The 18,783-nt window shown below is 43.5% G+C and overlaps 1 protein-coding gene across 2 annotated transcripts in view; it reads right to left on the reverse strand.

Moving 5' to 3' along the window:
- Positions 1-481: 481 nt before the first annotated feature.
- The window catches only part of pcdh17 (protocadherin 17), a 56,647-nt gene continuing 38,345 nt past the window's right edge, over positions 482-18,783 (reverse strand). For both annotated transcript variants that reach the window (XM_062381304.1, XM_062381296.1), the window contains exon 5: positions 482-5,277. In XM_062381304.1, the coding sequence (XP_062237288.1) occupies positions 4,580-5,277 (698 nt within the window). In that variant the 3' untranslated portion in view covers positions 482-4,579. The remainder of the gene's footprint in view (positions 5,278-18,783) is intronic.

Consider the following 18,783-nt stretch of genomic DNA (forward strand, 5'->3'; position numbering starts at 1 on the left):
CTTTAATAACCACAAACTGAAAATTAAACAAACCAGCTGAAGGGTGGAGTGCAACATCCCATCTGAGGGAAATGTGTACACATAATTTCAGGCGCCAATTTATTCGCCTCTGAGCGGGAAATAAAAAAAAAAACTGGAAAAAAAAAACCTGCACAAGAGGAAAATCTTTTGTGTAGCAGAAATGTGAACTAATGCGATGAATGAAGAATCCTTTGCCCGAAGCAGAAATGCGAAGTCGGTGGATGCTGGAGTGCGAGGCGCTAGCGTATGTGCATCCGTTTAACACAGACAGAGGCGACTTCTATCTTCTCCGAGCCGACACTGTAAAGGTTATGCAATCCTGTTTGACGAAGGTAAACCTGGCCATGCAGATGCTTGAGAGAGCAATCAGGTGTGCGAGGTTATCGCTTGGGATACGAGGAATTAAATCAAATCCACGACCGGCTATTCCTCAACCAACTCACACAAGGACAAGAGCAAACAGTATTAGTAATTGCTTTTTTATTTGATCTTTTCGTCTTTTTTTTTTTTCTTTTCAGATAGATCACAATGAACACAGCCTTTAGACAATAGCAGTTGAAGTAATCCATACAAATGAATGTCCCTGGTCTTTTCACCAGTTTGCCCGTTGCAGCGTGGAGCCCTAAGCTATCAGTGTGGGCTTGGGGGTGAGAGGGGCAGGGGAGGGGAACGACACTGACAAACATTGGGTGCTTGTTTTAACTAACCAAAATGGCATGTCATCTCCGTGTGTGTGTGTGTGTGTGAAGCAGTGGCTGTCTGAGTCCGTGTGCACCTGCACCAGCATGAGTCAGAGACCCGAGGCGGTCGGCCACATTCAACGAGGCCTCGTCCTAATCACTCGGTAAAACCAACAGTCCCGAGTGGGCAGAAATAACCCCCTCTAGATTTGCGTAATGCACTGCCGACGGTATGTGATGTCAACAGTGTTTAATTAGACAGTAATGAGAGGCCCTGCGTTATGATCAATCTCCCACTATGCGTTGACCTCGGCAGCAGCAGCCTCTATTCTGTTACACTGCAAATAGCCTGAGAGGTGGGGAAGGGTAGGGGGGAGGAGGGAGGGGAGGGGGCACCATGGCTTTAAAGAACCCCTTCCGTCCAGTGGACCCAGCTCGTGTCCTGCCCACGCCGTGTGAGGGCGTAGGGACTGGGCTGGGCCGGCAGAGCACCATCAGAGGGGACAGCGGTCACAACGCGGCGCGGCCGTGACAGTGACTGTTCGTGGCAGCTTGAATCTGTGCAGACGGCGACCCCCCCCCCCGCACTTCGTTTCAGGTCAAGACGGAGAAAAAAAAGAGAGAGAGAGCACAGCGATAGAGCCCTAACGTGAGCTGGAGTCACAGCTGAAGAAAATAGGTGATAGAAAATGGATAAATAAGCAAGGAGTTGTTTCGTCAAACGATGGAGGCGAATCAAGGACACACACATGACTGAGCACAATGAGATATAAAGAGGTGTCGTGTGGAAGCGGTTGACCTTTGTCCTTTCTTCTAACCCTTACTTTACCTTTAAGAGGTTATATGGTTTAAATAAAAAAGGCAGTGTGTTGCCGACGTGTGTATTTGTGTGCACTAGCGGTTTTTGTTTAGATCAAAGAAGCAGTTCGCACTTTAAATATAACATTTGAACTGTTTGTATATTTGGTATGTTGTGAATGTCAACCGTGTTTGAGTTATCCAGATACTTGAGCACGATAACAGAGACAAAGAAAATCGAATTTAAAAATAAACATAAATATTTTTTCCTCCGCCGCCAAATCCTCCAAGCTGTCTTCTAAAAACAGCCTCCGCCATCTCTCAGGTAAAAGAGGCAGGATAAACTGAAACAAATTTTTGTTATTTTTTCCAGAGAAAAGGCAACAGTTACTTTGCTCCTCAGAGAAGAGTAAGCAGACAGCTGAGGAGCAAAATAATAATAATAATGACGTGAAACAAAGACGACAGCAGGATGGCAGAATGACAGGAGAAATGTCCGAGCATGTACCTCACCGAAGGAGAAGCAGCGAGAACGCAAATACCAAAACACTCAAGAACTGACATGTCTCGGGGATATAATGTGTTTCATCAGCTGTCGAGATTCCAACTCAGATCCACTTTATACAGTAAATACACCAGGTCACTGTTCACCAAGCCGCTGTTCCCTCTCATGGCTGCATCTCACATAGATTTGGTGATTGCGTTCACATGTCCCCCCCAAAAACACATCTAACAGCCTAGAGTCCTGCGCAGTTTACCTTGAGGGGAATATTAGAAAAAAGCACCTCCCGTTATAATCGCAGAGAGCGGCCGAAATGTGCCAGACTTTTCAAAAATAAACGTCTTTTTTTTTTTTGTATTTAAGAAAGCCTGAATGTGAAGACGCCTGGTTAAATAAACCGTCCATCTACACAGCTAACACATCAAACCCAAATAAGGAACTTCAGATAGAATTTCAGATGTCAAGTCTCTCTCTGCAAAGTAGGAGTAAGTCGAACACGTATAGAGAGAAGGAGTACAGACATAAACGACACAGACTGCTGGAAAAGAACCTCGTTTGGTCCTTTTATAGAAAATGCACATTCTGGTGGACCAGGGCTTTATAAGCAGTCACAAGCTCCACAGATACAACAAGCTCTCCGCAGAGACAGTAAGGCAGTTTTATGATCACCAAGGAAACCATTCCGCTTTCCATATGGCAGGTTTCTTTTTTTGGAAAGAAAGTAAAAAGGAAATCGAAACACAAAACACACACGCACACTAGTTGTTGTTAAAGAAAAATAGCTGCCCTGTAAAAATCTGCTCAGTAAAAATAGTCAAACTGTTATCGTGTGGTTGTTGCTTTTTGTTGTTGGTTTGAATTGTATTCTAGATCAGCTGGCTCATTAAGCTTTCAACAGTTAGTGTATTTGATCCTGCTCAGGATCTCAGGGTAAAAAGAGGCGACATCTCAAAAGCACTGAAGCCAGCCTGCAAAGATGCAGAATAGAGAGAGGGGGGAGGGAGAAAGAAAGACCAACAAAAACCCAAACTAAAGCAAACTCACAGAGTTCGACAGCTACTAAGGCAACTTTTGCCAAATACAATATAAGCCCATGTATATTGCAACACAACTATATATTAATTTAATAAAATACACAATATAGCTTTTGTACACATAACAATTTGGCTCAAATGCACAGAAATTGCAGAAAAATCAATAAAAATATGTCAATTTTTTGATGTAAACACATCTAAATTGGATACATTTACACATATAATGATATTATGTATAGTGATAATGTGAAGGGACATTTTCTTATTTATATTTTTGGATATTGGTCTTCGAAACAATGGCAGTGTCCTTTGCAGCTCATCGAGGCAGTGCCCCGCGCTTCACCTTAAACCGCCGGACACGTTTTGCTGAGATTCCTCATTTCTTTTTTTTATAAAATGTATAAATATTCTGTTAATATTTGGACACTATACATGGATTCGTACATATAGTCATCTATATAATCATATAGATATCCTTTTTTCACAGTTGAGGAAAATGTCCCTTTTATACAACTCGTGATTGCCTCAAGGCATAGTCACACACATGATAATTCACTGTACACAAGGGACTGAAAGCTGATGATGTACATGTATAAGACAATTACACAGATGGCCAGTAGTGTGTAAGCATTAATATGTACTTGTGTGTGTACGTGTGTTTGCGTGTGTGTAAGGGCATCAGTGCATGTGTATGAGTAACAGTGTAGTGCACATGTATAAAATAGGTGTGTGCAAGTACACCGGTCTGCAACATGAACGTTTAAATAGAGGCGTGAGAAAGACACAACTTACACATGTGGCTACAAATGACCGGTGAAACATGGTCACACTGTTTTATAATTCTCCTTCAGCAGAGCGTTGAAGCCCGTCCAACCCCCAAGTCCAGAACCGACCCTTGTGAACATACCCCTGATTAACCAATCTCTTCATGTTAAGATACAGGATCCATCACACATTTAACACCAATATTAAAGTCAGAAAAGATAAGGTTGCTTGTGTATTTTGGTCTTTCAATGTCCCAAGTAGATTAGAATTTGTTCCTCTGTTTCCGTGTCGATTGTCATGTCTGACCATAGTTCGTTATCAGTCAGTTTCTATGGCCATCACGAAAAACAGAAATCCGTCTGTACACACTCAGATATGTAGGATTTCACGAGAGACCATGAACAACACACTGATGAGCTGGTGGGCACTTAGATAATAGCTTGCGAGATGCCAGAGGCATAAGCCTCTGCAGTTTGCTTAAGAATCCAAAACAAAAGAGTTTATAAATTCAGCAGAATTCAGATGTTTGTAACCCAGTTTTTTTTTGTTGGTTCGGATCTTAGCACGAAAACCGGTGCAAAATGACGGACATAACAAATGTTCCAATCCTCTGTCCAGTGTTGGTAATTTTCAACAACAAATAGTGTGAAAAGAGCTCCTATCAGAGGAGCCATTCAACCTTTTGATTTGTTTTGGTGACAGTTTTGTATGAGAGTTTTTGGAATAGCATCCTATTCCTCTGTCGACCTCCCATTTGTGTTTTTCTGCAGTCCTCTGTGTCACTTCCTGAGTGTGCCCGTGGCCTCACTTCCTCTGCAGTCCTGCAATAGCTTGTCGATGTCTCTCACCACCTGGTCAGCATCCATTCCGTCACGATTTACGTCTGGCTCCATCTGCTCCATGGGACACTCCATTTCCCCGGCAGCCTCTTGGCTGATCCTGGAGCGGGCCTCGGCGAGCACCTTGGCAACTGGGTCTGAGGGCGGCAAGGGTGGGTAGACCCCCTGGTCTCTGGTTTGTTTGGTTGGGGAGAGGTACTGACCATCAGGAGGCCCGTAGTGGCCAGAGCACGAGGCAAGAGGAGGTTTACCTTCAGCTCCATCAGCTGGGCTTTTGATTGAGGAACAAGGAGAATTGGTGGAGCAGCCCTTTGTAGGACTGTTGGAGGCTGAGGGTACCTCTTGGAGCAGTGGGCTGAGGGCCCGCTTCGCCTTCAAGTAGGGCTTGACATTGGCGACCAGAATAGTGTGGTCACGTCTCTCTTTTCCAAATGTACAGAATGTCTTCTTGCCATTGGGGTTGACAGTCTCATAGGTTTCTGTCTCGGGAACAGTCTCCATCCCCGCTGGCACAAACATATTGTTGCGGTAGTCAATGCCCTCGGCCTGATTTCCTCCTGTGGGGAACTGGGGCATCCAGCAGCGGTCAGAGTGACCCAGTACCCGGCACTCCTCCGTACAATTCACACAATCCTCATCTGGAGACAGAAGAAAGGGAGGGGAGATGGAGAAAAGATTGAATTAGTTTCAATAGAGTGCATAGAATAGAAGTAAAACCACACAGCGGGGGGAGACAGAATCATAGTACTGTTATGAAACTGAACTGTTCAAAGAGTCCAAAGTTAGGGAAGTAGCGCCAAAATGATATGATGTAAAACAAAAAAAAAGAACCTGCAAAGGATGTTCCATTCCAAACACATGTGGGCATAAACACACACACACAACTACACGCACACACACATTTTTGAGGGACTGGGGGACACCTGCTAGCATTTTCCAAAGCTCTGATCAAGGGGATGGCAGAGCATACAGAAAGGATGGAGAGGGAGCGAGAGAAAAACAACAACAGTTGAGGTTTGGCAAAGGCATAGGGCCGTTATCATAAATTCATGTCAGTGGGCTTTGAAGCCCTCCCTAGACAGACAGACAGTGCCAAATGGTTTGTGCTTCTTCCCTGTGTGTTGGTGCCTGTTTATTTGCGGGCTCCTTCTTGTTGTGTGTGCATGCATGTGTGCATAAGTGCGAGTGTGTGTGTGTTCCCCTCTTTCATCTCTATTCAGAAGGATGCACACTCTGGCTGATTATGGGAGTGTTCATGCCTGTGTCAAATGGATCCAGAACTTGGGTAGAAAAAAATAAAAAGAGGAGGATATTTTTTTCTCCTCTTGGGCACGAAGTGAAAACCTGAAAAAAAAATGGAGCATCTGTTGTTCCACAAATGGATTTTTTCCATTGGCTGGGTGGGATGAAACCAAGAGAAGCCAACCAGCAGCCACACAGTAAAGATAACACAAATGAAATTGGTACAACTTATTCCTGTTTCTCTCTCCCTTATTTGACGGGGGATTCTACTGTAATTGGTCCTTTTGAATAAAAAAAAACCTGATTATTTTAAATTTGACATTTGTTGTAACAGTCAAATGGGCTCAAACAGATGATTAGCATGGGCTACATGACACATCTCAGTGTGGTGCATTTAAAAAAGTTAATTTAGTCAGTCATTCTAATCAAACACCAATTTCTTTTGTCCAATTGAATTTATCACCTCAAGGACCAATGACTGTCTGTTCTCTGTGTACTGAATAAACTCAGTGTTCTGACGCAGCCCTGGCTCCGTGAATGGAAAATCGGAAAAAGTGGCTTGGACCAAACTGCCCAACGACGATGCAGTCAACTGGCAGACGAGAAAAAAAAAGGGGGGGGGGGGGGGGGGGGCGCATATGCTTACAGATAACTCTAATTTAAGGATTACCAGGGGAAGGAAAAATAACAGTACCGTTCTGTCACTGCCAGACCATGTGGCGTTTTGAATGGGACTGATTAGGATGGCAGTGGATACATCCGCAGTGGCGTTGAGGTGGTTGCGTGGAAGGAATGCAGAGACTGACAGGGCTGGACACAACCTCATGGACGCGCAGTGGACCACTTGACCGCACACCAACGTTACTCTCAATACTCGTGATTTGCTGTGGGAGACCCCAGAGAGTTCAGCAGCATGAAGACGGATGCACGGGTTTGCTCCGGTTCTGCTCAGAAGTTGGATTACAGTTGTTGAGCTACGTTTCCTAGAATCAATGCATCAGTTTGTTTTTGTCCCGTTGGCTGATGTTTGTGAAAGCTAACCCCAACCAATGCCTTCCTCTTAGCATATTCTCTTAGCAGGAGCAGTCCTTTTGTATTTGTTTGTACAATGTACAAGTGGTTTCACAGCATAAAAGGTTCCAAAAGCACATTGGGATTATTTGACTGGGTGCATAATTTGAAAAAGCTAACGTGGTGTTTTTAGAACGTATCCACTTCCACACTGCATCAAATGCTTCGGATTGTGTTGTTGCCTTGGCCACCACCTCTCCACGAATCGTGGCGGGTGGAGCTTCTGAAATAAGGGGTATGTTTGTTTTGCTGTCGAGTTTAAATATCAACAGGCTCTGTTCGAAATTGCTCACGCCACCTTTGAAGAAGTATGAAGTTCACGGGTTAGGCAAAGCCCCGGAATGCAGCAGCACGCCAGCCTGTAACGCCGCTCCCAGGTTAAATCCAAAGGTCGCTCTTGCACAGACTTCTAAACAAATAGAGCAGCAAAGGCTAATTTGCATATTGGTTTTGAGCCGTGTGATGCATCCCCGCTTGTTTGTAGAGCCAAACGCTGCAGACAAACAGCAGACCTATTATTATTTCAACACGGGCTTGTATGTTAAAATGCAGCACGAATAGGAAACAGGACTGACGCAACTTTCCCTTGTTAAAAGGAACAAAGAAATTCTACTCATAGGACCTTAATTTCTGCATTGTTGATGTTTTTTGTAGCCCAAGGAAAGTGTCAGCAGCACAAGTAGCACAGAGCAATATTTGAGTTTAGCAGTCAGATAAACACATTTATAATTAACAGAAAATAGGCTCTCACCCTCCCCGCTGAATGTTAATGGTTGAACCTTGATTCCTCGTGGTGAATCTTCAACCTCATATAGAGCACGTTAAAAAAACACATTTTGAATTTGTGTGATTAATCCTCCTGTAACAAGCCTGTTGTGGTTTGGAGTCTGAAACCAATGCCGGCAGGTTTAAGCTCTGAGAGATATGTTAACACAGGGATTGAAAATGATCTCCTGGGCTATTTGCTTGTATCGAGGGCAACATTTAAAGAAGGAGCCGGATAGAGGCTACTCAATGCCGTGAACCATTTCCACCATCATTCCCAACCAAATGGGAGAAGACAACATTACTGCTCGGAGCCGTAACGCCACCCCATCCATTACATAACGTAATGCAGGGAACTTCACGGGATGGCCAGAGTGCTGCTTTAAAGACCACAAACTTGGGACTAATACAATCTTTTCGTTGATGCGAATAAGCGGGCAGAGTGGCTGTGCTTGAGTGCACTTGGCTAGGTCCGTCTTTGCTGTGTTGCGGGTCAGCAGCCCGGATTCCCTGAGAGAGTGTCCTCCTAAGCTGCAGCGATGAGCTTAACACTTCACAAATGTTTGGAGAAGCCGAACAGCGCTGGCAAAGAGACTCTGACATTTCCCGTGTCGAGCCAGTCAACTGAGCAGGGAAATAAGGTTGAGCTGGGAAGCAGCAGTGAGTCCAGTGCGGAATGGACTGCATCTAGATGGTGTGGGAGTGAGCGGATGCATTTGACACGACACGACTAAACAACACGTCAGTGCACCGAGATCGATGATTTGGTCGAGAGCATGTACATAAATAATACAAACCTGAATACAGTCCGCCGACCAGAACACGCTATTACTGCAATCCATCACCCAGCCACAGAGTATAAACCCAACATGTAACCCAGCTCTACAGCCAGACGTCCGCTGGCTTTCACACAGCCGGGCTTGCACGCGTTTCCAGACACACACAATTAACTTGGCCCCTACAATGTCTTCGTGCTCTCAGAGGTGATTGTCCATTCACTGTGTGCATATTAAAGCATAAATAATCCATGCAGACATATTTCCCTCTATTTAGTTGGAGGAAACCTGTGATAGATTATTCATGTCTCAAGCTGCACGTTCAACCTTGAGGCGTTCTCCTCATATCTATTGCTAACAATATGACATACGAGAGCAAGGGTGACATTCATCTCCCTCTCTCTCTCTCTCTCTCTCTCCCTCTCCAGCGTGGTTCCACCAGCTCTCTGCGATGATCTACCAAGGACAAATGTGCCTGCAATGATTTGGCTAACAGGGGCGTGCTCAGTCGCTCCCTCTCCAGTTTCCCTCCTTCTGTGGTATATATGGTGCAAGATGAATTACGCCGATAGATAGGCTATCAATGAAGGCAGAGGAGGCAGAGGAGGCAATCATTTGTCCCGTTTTGATTCATCTCCCAGTCAGTGACTTGATCATGGTACAGTGATGAAACACACTAATAATCTGCATTATTCACTAATGGTGAATATAAAGTAAATCATTAAGAAAAAGAATCATGTTATCTAATGACCGTACGAGCTACGTGCTGTCGAGTCACTCTCATGTTTTATGATCGTGTCCTGTAAGTTAATGTCCTCAATCTTTATGACATTATTGCTTTTTTAGTTTTTTGCAACATTAATATTTCAGCTTTTGGCTAAAATCCAAAATATTTGTCAAAACCTTAAGATAACCATCTGTGTTTACAATGAGGAAACAGCATTTTTATCTTTCAATGTTCACTGCCTATCAACTTTATAATCTTGGGAACTGATTTCGTATTGGCTAAAGAAATAAAATTGTTCTTGAATTTGATCTTAAATACAAGCTTAGAAAAGGAAGGTTTATAACCCTAATGGCTCAGAATGGTAACAAATGGTAAAGCAGAGGGGACGAGGCAGTGAAATACAACAATCTTTTTTCATTTTTGATTACTCATAATGAATCAGAACATTCTTTCACACCTCTTTAGTTTGGTCCAGAACTATTTTCAGTTAAGTGTGAAAGGTGGCATGGACCACAATTTCCTAGAAGAGCTGGTTTCTGTCTCGTTCGAATTTAGCAATGATTCGATTTGTTTTAGTTTGAAAAACCCTTGGTTGGACTTTCAGACAAACAGCAGGAAATGTAGATTTCTCGAGGTCTTTGTCTCTGATGATATATTTGAACGATGCAGATTTTCATTTGGTGCCTTTTAACTCAAGTACAGTCAAGTACTGCACCTCAAGATGGTGACGCTGGAAGTAATAGCATAATGATATCACAGAGACAGGGCAATGAACAAAATGAACCACTTCATCCACTATCTCTATTCAAACAGAAAGACGACTAGACGTCGATGTCAAACAAATCAACGCCAAGTGTAGGTGGACGCATAACTGATCACCACAGGACATACACAATGTCCTACAGCATTCTTTAGTTACCTGCCTAAATTACCACGGGAAAGTAAAATGTATCAAGTGCAAACAAAGACATGAACCATTGTTTGCCCTTGGTCTGGTGTAAAAATGCCCTTTGACATCGGAGTAAAATGAATTTGCTTCAGTCCCGAGTGTCAGGTTTGTTGTCGTTTCCATCCTCGCAGCTCTGTTGTAGAAACTTGACTCCTACTCCTGATTGGAATCAGATGTTTATTACACATTTCTTATCGACAAAAAGGTTCGGTAATTCCAAGTAATCTTTTGTTCTTGTGAAGGTGTTTTTAAAAAACAGCAGCCGGGGCTATCTAGCTACCTCTGGCTGGGTTAATTGTCTTGCTTTAGGGCAGAATAGCAAGAACTAGATGAATGAGGTATGCAGCTGCCAGCTATCTTTACTGCTAAGAGCACATGAAACAGATATGAAAGCAGCTCGAACAAATCCTCTGCGTAGTAGCAAAAGGACAAAGTGTCAAAAGACACATCTACCAATTCGGAAAGACCCCTAATTCAGCCACATTGCAAAGACGAGAAGGGAGTGATCCTGCCTCCCTGTTTTTTGTCAACATCATATACTGCTGTGTCTTCTAAAAGCAGAGTGAGAAGATAGATGACTAAAGGATTTGTTAATTACTTTCTGGGCCAATGAGGTGCATTATCTCAAATGTAAAAAAAAAAACTGTCCCTACATCTATCTCTCTAAATGTGACGGGGACATTTTTAGAGGCCATTCTTTACGAATAAATTATGAATAATTCAAATGATGAATTCTATTTAAAAGCACAGAGGAAGAAGCTGAAAAAAATGCCAGCATGAAATTAGTGCCAACTACATGAAAACAGAGTAAGGCAAGGACAACAACAGAAAAGTAGATGTGTAGTCAGAATATGCATGTTTTCGTACAATTAACACTTCCAACCAAAAAACTGAAATAGAGCCAAAAACACAACTCTTATATTGACATATTGCAAATTCATCTTTGCCGGAAAGACCCAATCAAATTATGACATAGAACTTTTTAGAGTTTTTTCCGAGGTAACACTCGTCACCCTCGCTGATTTCTGCTCATAGTGTTCCCTGATCTTGATGATGTCGAGCACCGAGCCTCTTATGGTGGATTTACAAGACGAGAAAACTATTATCGGTAGCTCATTTATCAACCTACCCTTTCCTAATACTCCTTGAGGAGCGACAAGCAAGTGCCGATGCAACAGAAAAATACACAACCAAGGATCGACGGTGGTAATGCAGACCCGTAGGGACGCATACGCCCACACACACAATATCCACTGCCACAACTTTGCTTGATATGATTCACTACCCAGTGTCTACTGCAAAATGTCAAGACGGAATGAGGTTGATATTAAAAAACTGCAATAATGCAAGGAGGTCAAAAGTAAATGTTCAAGGGAAGAACTTGTTAAACTTCTAAATTGTGGATTTGGCTCCCGTTAAGCATGTGACCATAAACAAAGAGCCCCATTGGCATGAGACTTATCAGCCAATCACAGCATCAGTGAAGCTTCTTCTACTGAACCATTAAAATCCTCTAATCTCTTTTCAAACTACACACCACAAAAATGCCACTCTGTTTTCCTTCCAGAGATGGTCTTTCAGTAAATTAACACTTAATTAATGAGCCGGGCACATTCCCCCCCATAAGCCACGAGAAGCCACGAGGTTCCGCTGCCCCGACACAGACGAGCAAAAAGTCACATCCTGGAACCTCGAGTTGATCTTCTGCCTTCTCTCTCTCTCTCTCTCTCTCTCCTCAATCTAATTTTTCAAACTTTCCGGAGTAGAAGCTTTTCAATATGGCGCATGAAGGATGTGCACCTAAACCTGTGAGTGGAAAAGTTGGGCCTGTGTATCGGTGTGTGTCATAAAGCATGGTGTGATTTCCCTAAACACCCTTTTCTCCCTCCAGACGCCTGCCCCCCTGGCCCTACATGCCCATCCCTCCTCGCTTTATTACCCAGCCCTGTGATTAATGTCCCTCTGTCACACACTGTGGTTCCCAGGGAGGGAGGGGATGAGCCGCGAGAGTGCAGCACACACTAAAACACACACACACACACATAAACACACACACACTAGTCCTAGCGAAGCAACAGCATCAGTTAAAAAAAAAAAAGATGTGGAAAAAGTAAAAAAACGACAGAACTTTTCAATCCTGGCTCCATAACGGCGCTGCTCAGTCTTTTGACCATCAGGTACAAGTAGGTAGTCATTAGGCAGCTCTACACTCTAGTAAAGTAGCCTACGAGATTGCAGGATGATTACATCATTTGGTTGTGTGTTGAAGTTGTGTTGTAGTGAACATCCCTCCCCCCCAACCCACCCAAGGTGGACAGGAGGAATGGCAGCTGACAAATTGTGCGGAGCATCTGTGACGGACCATGACTGCACCTGTTCACCTGAGGGAGCTCACAGTGTGTGTTTGTGTGCGCACGTGTGTGTGATTGTGTTTTTTTTTAATCTCCTCGCCAACTGTTATCTCGCCCAGCTGATCCGTGCAACGCCTCGCCCCGCTCCCCTGCCCCCCCCCACGCTCTCATCCAATCAGGGCGACTAAATATTTGACTTGCACAGACGAGAGCGTCTCCACTTTGACTGAGTCTCGTGTTTAGTAAACATCTTATGACGTCTCAGGTCGACGCTCCACAATTCAGCCGAAGTTAAAAGTAGAATTTAACCCTCCAGGTGATTAGATTATGTTTTTTCTAAAGGGCAATCTTAGATATTATAGAAATGTTTTCTTAGAAATGAGAACTATCATGAAAACAATTATTAATATGTTTTTTAATCTTGTTTTCATTTTGTGTTTTTGTAATTAAGCATCCATATCATTTGTTTCTTTTTATTGTGAAGCCAACAATCTGAACATTTCATTGTTCATTTCTGAATCCAACTCGCACAAAATTGACTTGTTCATAAAATTGGTCTGTGGACAGATTTTTCCGTTTCCCACTTTTGACAAAATTTGACAAATACATGATAAATTACAAATTCAAGTTTTATGATTTTTTTTTTCCAAATTTGAACTCCCTAGTGAATCCCTGAATAAAGTGTGGTACCCAGATTGCGGAACTCCCTCTGTTGTGTTTTCTGCTGTGAGTTTGGTTTTATAATGACACAGGTCTGTGGAGATGGGAATATTGTATTTCTCAACTGCTTCAGAAATAGATCCTGTTAGTTTATATTCCTTTTCTCCTTACGCAGCATTGTTATTGTGGAAATGAGAACATTACTCCAGTGAATTACTGCAGCTCATATTGTTATGATTCTTCAACAGGGTTGTGCTGGGGATGCAGGTTGCTCTCTACAGTTGGCCGGTCTGTTTTGCCAACATCGTTTGAAGAGAATGCGATGCAATAGTATTTCCGCGAAACTGCTGTTTTGGTGTACTCATCACAGTTTGCTGTGGGACACGCATCTCATACTGGCTCACTGCTCTGCATGAAACCTATCAACAACACTAATGGTGTCTATTATGTGATTTTAAACAGTAATTCAGAGTAAACTGCAGCTTTAAATACAAGTGAAACTCATTGTTTAGGTTTTAAGAATAAGCATCTTAATAATGAAGCCGTATCCAAATAAAAGCAATTATGTATTAAATGATACATTGTTGATTGGCGCAATTCAAAGCGCCACTGTGAGTGTTGTTGTGTGTTGAGGGACTAGTTGTGGATTGCTTTGTGTAGTCGGTGGTTTAGTGAAAGGAGAGGGATACTTCTCCCCAGTGCATTAGCTTTTATCACAGTGGGAGGCAACAGAATACCAATACATAGCAGGAAATGCTTGGCAGCGACGGTGGGGGTGCCCGGTGGCTGGCGACTCAGACACCGAATCAAGGACATATATCTCAGGATCCCACACGTCCTCTCTTCAGGCGCTCCCTCAACAACTGCAGCTCCTCCGTCAGCTAATGCCCGGCTAAGTTGTTCAAGGAACACCCCGAGGAGAGTGTATTTATGCATAGGAGAGAGAGGGATAAAAACCTGAGAGGTGGAGGAAGAGGAGCATAAGCTCGTACTCAAACAAAAAAACACACAAAGCCTGATCAATGATGAGCAAGCAGGACTGTGTGCTGTGGGTGGTGAGGAAGGTCTGTGGGTTGCAGCGAGGAGGGGCCAGCCTGGTGTTTTTCTAACAGCACTTTCCCTTTAACACAGCAACAACAAGGACCATAAAATACACAATGTGCTCCTTGTGAATGCTAATTTGTTTGCAAGTGCCCTACCTGGTTATGTAAAGGATGCCGCATGTACGTGCATGTGCGCTTGTGTGTGTGTGTGTCCATTTGCATTTGAACTAAGGAGAACGAAATCGGCACTTGTTCTCCGCGTTTGTCCACAACTGGAGGGCATATTGATAATTTTAATGAAAGTCATTTAATGATGCCCCATTTAAATATGAATAGTCTTTCTTTGCAATTTGTGTGTTTTTACTGCTGGCTTTATATGTGCATGCAACAGAAATCAGAAGTTTCTGCTATCTGCTTAATTGTTATTGAAGGTCGGCCCTGAGTCAACGGTGTGAAAAAAAAGGGAGGGGGGGGGGTTGTATCTTGCCGTTTCTCTGTTATCTGTTGATGATCACTCAAGAAGAGAAAAAAAAACAACCTCGACAAACAGGCTCAACAGTAATGAACTGCCATGGGAACCTTTCCAAGGCCAGAAAGGCAAAACAAATCTGCAGCTCGTGTGAGTTCCAACCGCTGTTTGAGCAACTGAGCTCCGAGAGCTCCTCATGGAGGAGGTTTCACCGCGAGAGGCAGACGAGCAGAGAACGAGACAACGAGCGCGGAGAGAAAACTCTTTTTTGCGTGCTTTCTCTTTTCTTTAAAAGGAGGGGGGGGGGGGGGTTGCACGCAGCGGCCCGGAACATTCACTGTTCACAGAGCCACTTAATAAATATTGCAAGGTCAGTCAAGGAAGATCCGCGCCTCGGCCAATCAGAACGCCCGAATCCCTTTCCCCCAACCTGTGACTTAAGACCTTGTATAATTCACATTTCCTGCAGCTACAGCTCGCTCTCCCCGGGCTCCCCGGGCTCTCTCGCTCCCTGAGTGGTGGAGCGATCGCAGCAGAGCAGCCACAGGCAAGCCATTAGATATAGATGTCTGAGAGGAGCAACCTTTAACACCACTCCTGCTGTCATCAAGCTATTTATACCCATCAACCAGTTAACATGTAAAAGCAACCTGGAAGAAAACACGTCCATTGTACCATGCATATGTGACAATGCATACAATTCTCACATGGCATGTCTGTATACTGGGTTTTGACGTAAGCTATGACAACTGAATAAATGGCCCTTCAAAATATGACTGTATGACTAAACAATACTTTTATTCTATCGGCCCTGTTTATGTATATATAATGACGAATAGAACTTCAAGTGCTCTAACGGATCACACTACTCCACCAAGGCTCAACAGACCCCCTTTGAAAACACATTTAAATTCAGTGGATCCAAATTTCTATTTAGAACCGCACCCAAATTGCACAGACTCTAAAATATCAGTCCCTCAAAGAAGCTTGAGAAATCAACCACATTTTTTGAATTAGGTCATATTTCACAATGATAAAAAAAAAGCGTGCATCATACCCCTTATTTCGATCCACAACCAAATTGAATGGGTTATTTCCTGACCAACACGGAGCCCCTCCAACAGGCTGTAACCCTGCTAACTAACAAACAAAGTCGAATGAAAACACAACCTCCTTGGTGGGGGTAATAAATACCATAATCCATAATCCACATTATAATGTCTGATTAAATAAAATCTATTATATATGTGTGAAATGGTTTTAAGTCAATTGGTTTTACTGCCTTCTTTATTCAAAGCAGGCCCATCATTGTGAATTGGATTTTGGAAATAAATAAAAGAAAATGTGTGTCATTTGCCTTTGGACATATGAGATATTATGTCAACGCTCCACATCAGCAATCTAAACTGGTTTCCTCAGCTGGAGTCTACATTATATGTTAATAAAGTAATTTTTCCATACATAAAACATGCTCCTTGTGCTGCATTCACAGATGAATGGCTGGACTCCAGAGGGTATGCTTAGTCTAAAGCTGGCCAGTAGAGAAATATGAAAAGCATATTTACTTGGTAATAAAGTGGACAAACACACAGAGAGACCCACACACAACACAATGTATGTGCTCTTGATAATGCATTGGTATGTTTTACTGATGAAAACACCGTCCTGTCTCCAAATATTGAGTAAACCATGATGAGAGCATCTATAAAAAAAACAACTAGTCGGCTTCACAGCCTACTTTTACAATGGGATTAGCTGGTGTTGTCTGAGGGGGAGACAGCGCCACAAGGAACAAAAAGGAGACGGGAAGCCACGGGTCAATGGCGTCTCGCTACCTTTACCTGGAGAGACACATGGAGGGTGGCACAAAGGGGTGGCAAGGAGACAAGAAGGGACTTATTAGAGGATGAGGCGAGAAGCGTGCTGAATCAGTGGCTAATCCTCCGTTTCCTCTAAGCCTGTGTAATTAGGACATGGGGGATTGCACCGTGACAGGGGATGCTTCTGGACCGCCTCGTTTTTTTTTCTTTTTCTTCCTCCCTCTCTTTTGTTTATTTCTTCCCTCTTTAGCCCGGGTTTATGGCAGTTTGTCATCTAAATATAGCGTGCCTGTGTGCGCCTTGCCTTTATTGTGTGTGCATCGCAGCATGTTCAGTCATAAGCAACATAAACAGACACAGCGTGCCTGCACCATGTTTCATTTCTACTCACTACTACTTACTGTTTGCAGATGTGAGTGAGAGCGTACTCTTTTTTTCCTGTGCCGCTTTGGTCGCTGCGTGAAACACTTAGATTGCATTTGGGCGTATTTGTGGGGAATCAAATGGGCTGTTTCAGTCAAACGACACTTCCTTCATTGACACACACACACACACACACACACCCCAAACAAACAATGGCACCAAGGTTTTGAAGGGCACAAAAGAGCGTTAGCGGTGAGCACAGTATGGACCAGACATTAGACCAGAGACCAGAAACAATGCTCAACATCCTCCTGCATGTTAATATCCATAATCTACTTCCACCACCACCCCCCCCCCCCCCCCATCGACGGCAGAGAAACTTGCCTTGGCCTATTTAGAGAGATAGTGAGCACAAGAAATAAAGTGAGAACGAAACAGAGAAATAGAGAAAAAAAGGGGGTGGGGGGGGGGCCGGGAATTAAAAGAAAATTAAGCCGAGAGTATCTGTGAGTCACCAGCTCATTACAGAAATCCTGTTTCCATCCGAGGAGAAAACAGGTTTAAAACACCCCATTAAAGAGAGAATGAAGGGAAACCTTTTGTTGCCAATTCACAGAGGGTCGTCTTTTGAAGCGCTTCACTCCGCCATATTTTTACATTTTAACTATGCTTCTTTAATGGTGTTATTTTCCCAACACTCTACATTTGAGGGATCTCTTCTTGAACTGAGTGGATTTAGCAGCTAAACCGCGGCACTGTGGTCCAGGTCCTCATAACTGGTCTTAAGCAACAGGGATAAACACATTAAGACTTGTGGAGGCTTCATTCCGACAATCCGCACAATAACAAGATCCACCAGACATCACACAATCCTGTCACATTTGCGGAGTAAAATCACTTTGTTTTATTGTCTCCCCCCTCTCTTTCTCTCTCTCTTGCTCTCCGTCTGCCTCTCTGTTTGTCGCTCTCCTCTGAACAAAGGGATTTGAACATCTCAGGGTGTCATGGCTTTGTGCAAGTAATCATTCCCATGTGTGCTGCTTTAGCGGGATTAGAGAAAGCGCTTCTGATTCTCTGTCTCAACAGAACTGTCACTGTAGTATGACACCACATACACCCCACACTCAAGCAACATCGTCCTTACAACGACATCGGGGGGGTCGGTGGTGTCTCATGACCCCCGAGCGATCTTAGCGTTGAGCTCTGCGAAGCGAAGATAAAATTCGTTAAGGGAACCAAATTCCTCCGAATCCTGAGGAAAAGGAAATTTCAGTTCGCCCCAGTCGTTATTTGACAGCTTGCCGCCACAAGCAATACGTTCCTCCCAGTGGCTGCAACTGGTCAAACTCAATAAAGGCAGGTAGATGCAATGTGTCGGGAGGCTTGACACTTGAGCCTAATGCAATCCAAGAAGGGGCCAAAACCTAGAGGAGTGAATTTGTCATGACTGCCAGCGAGCGGGAGGTTACGAGAAATGTTCCAGACAGAAAAAATACCAGAAATTCATGTTTTCTTATCATAAATTTAAAAATACACATTCATTTGAATTTTCTTCATCTCAGTTGGGGCTAAAAAACAAGTTTGACAGTGGCTGGAGGATGAGATAGAAACACCACTGATCTGCACTGTTAATGATCTTTATTCAGATTATTTAAATCTGCAGTGGGATACCTCTGCCACAACTGACATGATGCCCCGGGGGAACAGTGTGAAGATCTGTTTCACACATGCATTCGGTAGAAAGTGTGAGCTTAAGCACATTTACCTGACATGACATGAGTCAGATGTTGTTTTTTATTCCAAACCGACTCATCTGACAGATCGAGCCTGCTTCTGTGTGCCTGTGCAAATATCTTCCACTTTTCTTCTACTTCAACTCACTAAAGCGCAGAGTCGGGGGTTTTAACT

The sequence above is a fragment of the Platichthys flesus genome, chromosome 1 (assembly GCF_949316205.1).
Source record: "Platichthys flesus chromosome 1, fPlaFle2.1, whole genome shotgun sequence".
Classification (NCBI taxonomy): Eukaryota; Metazoa; Chordata; class Actinopteri; order Pleuronectiformes; family Pleuronectidae; genus Platichthys; species Platichthys flesus.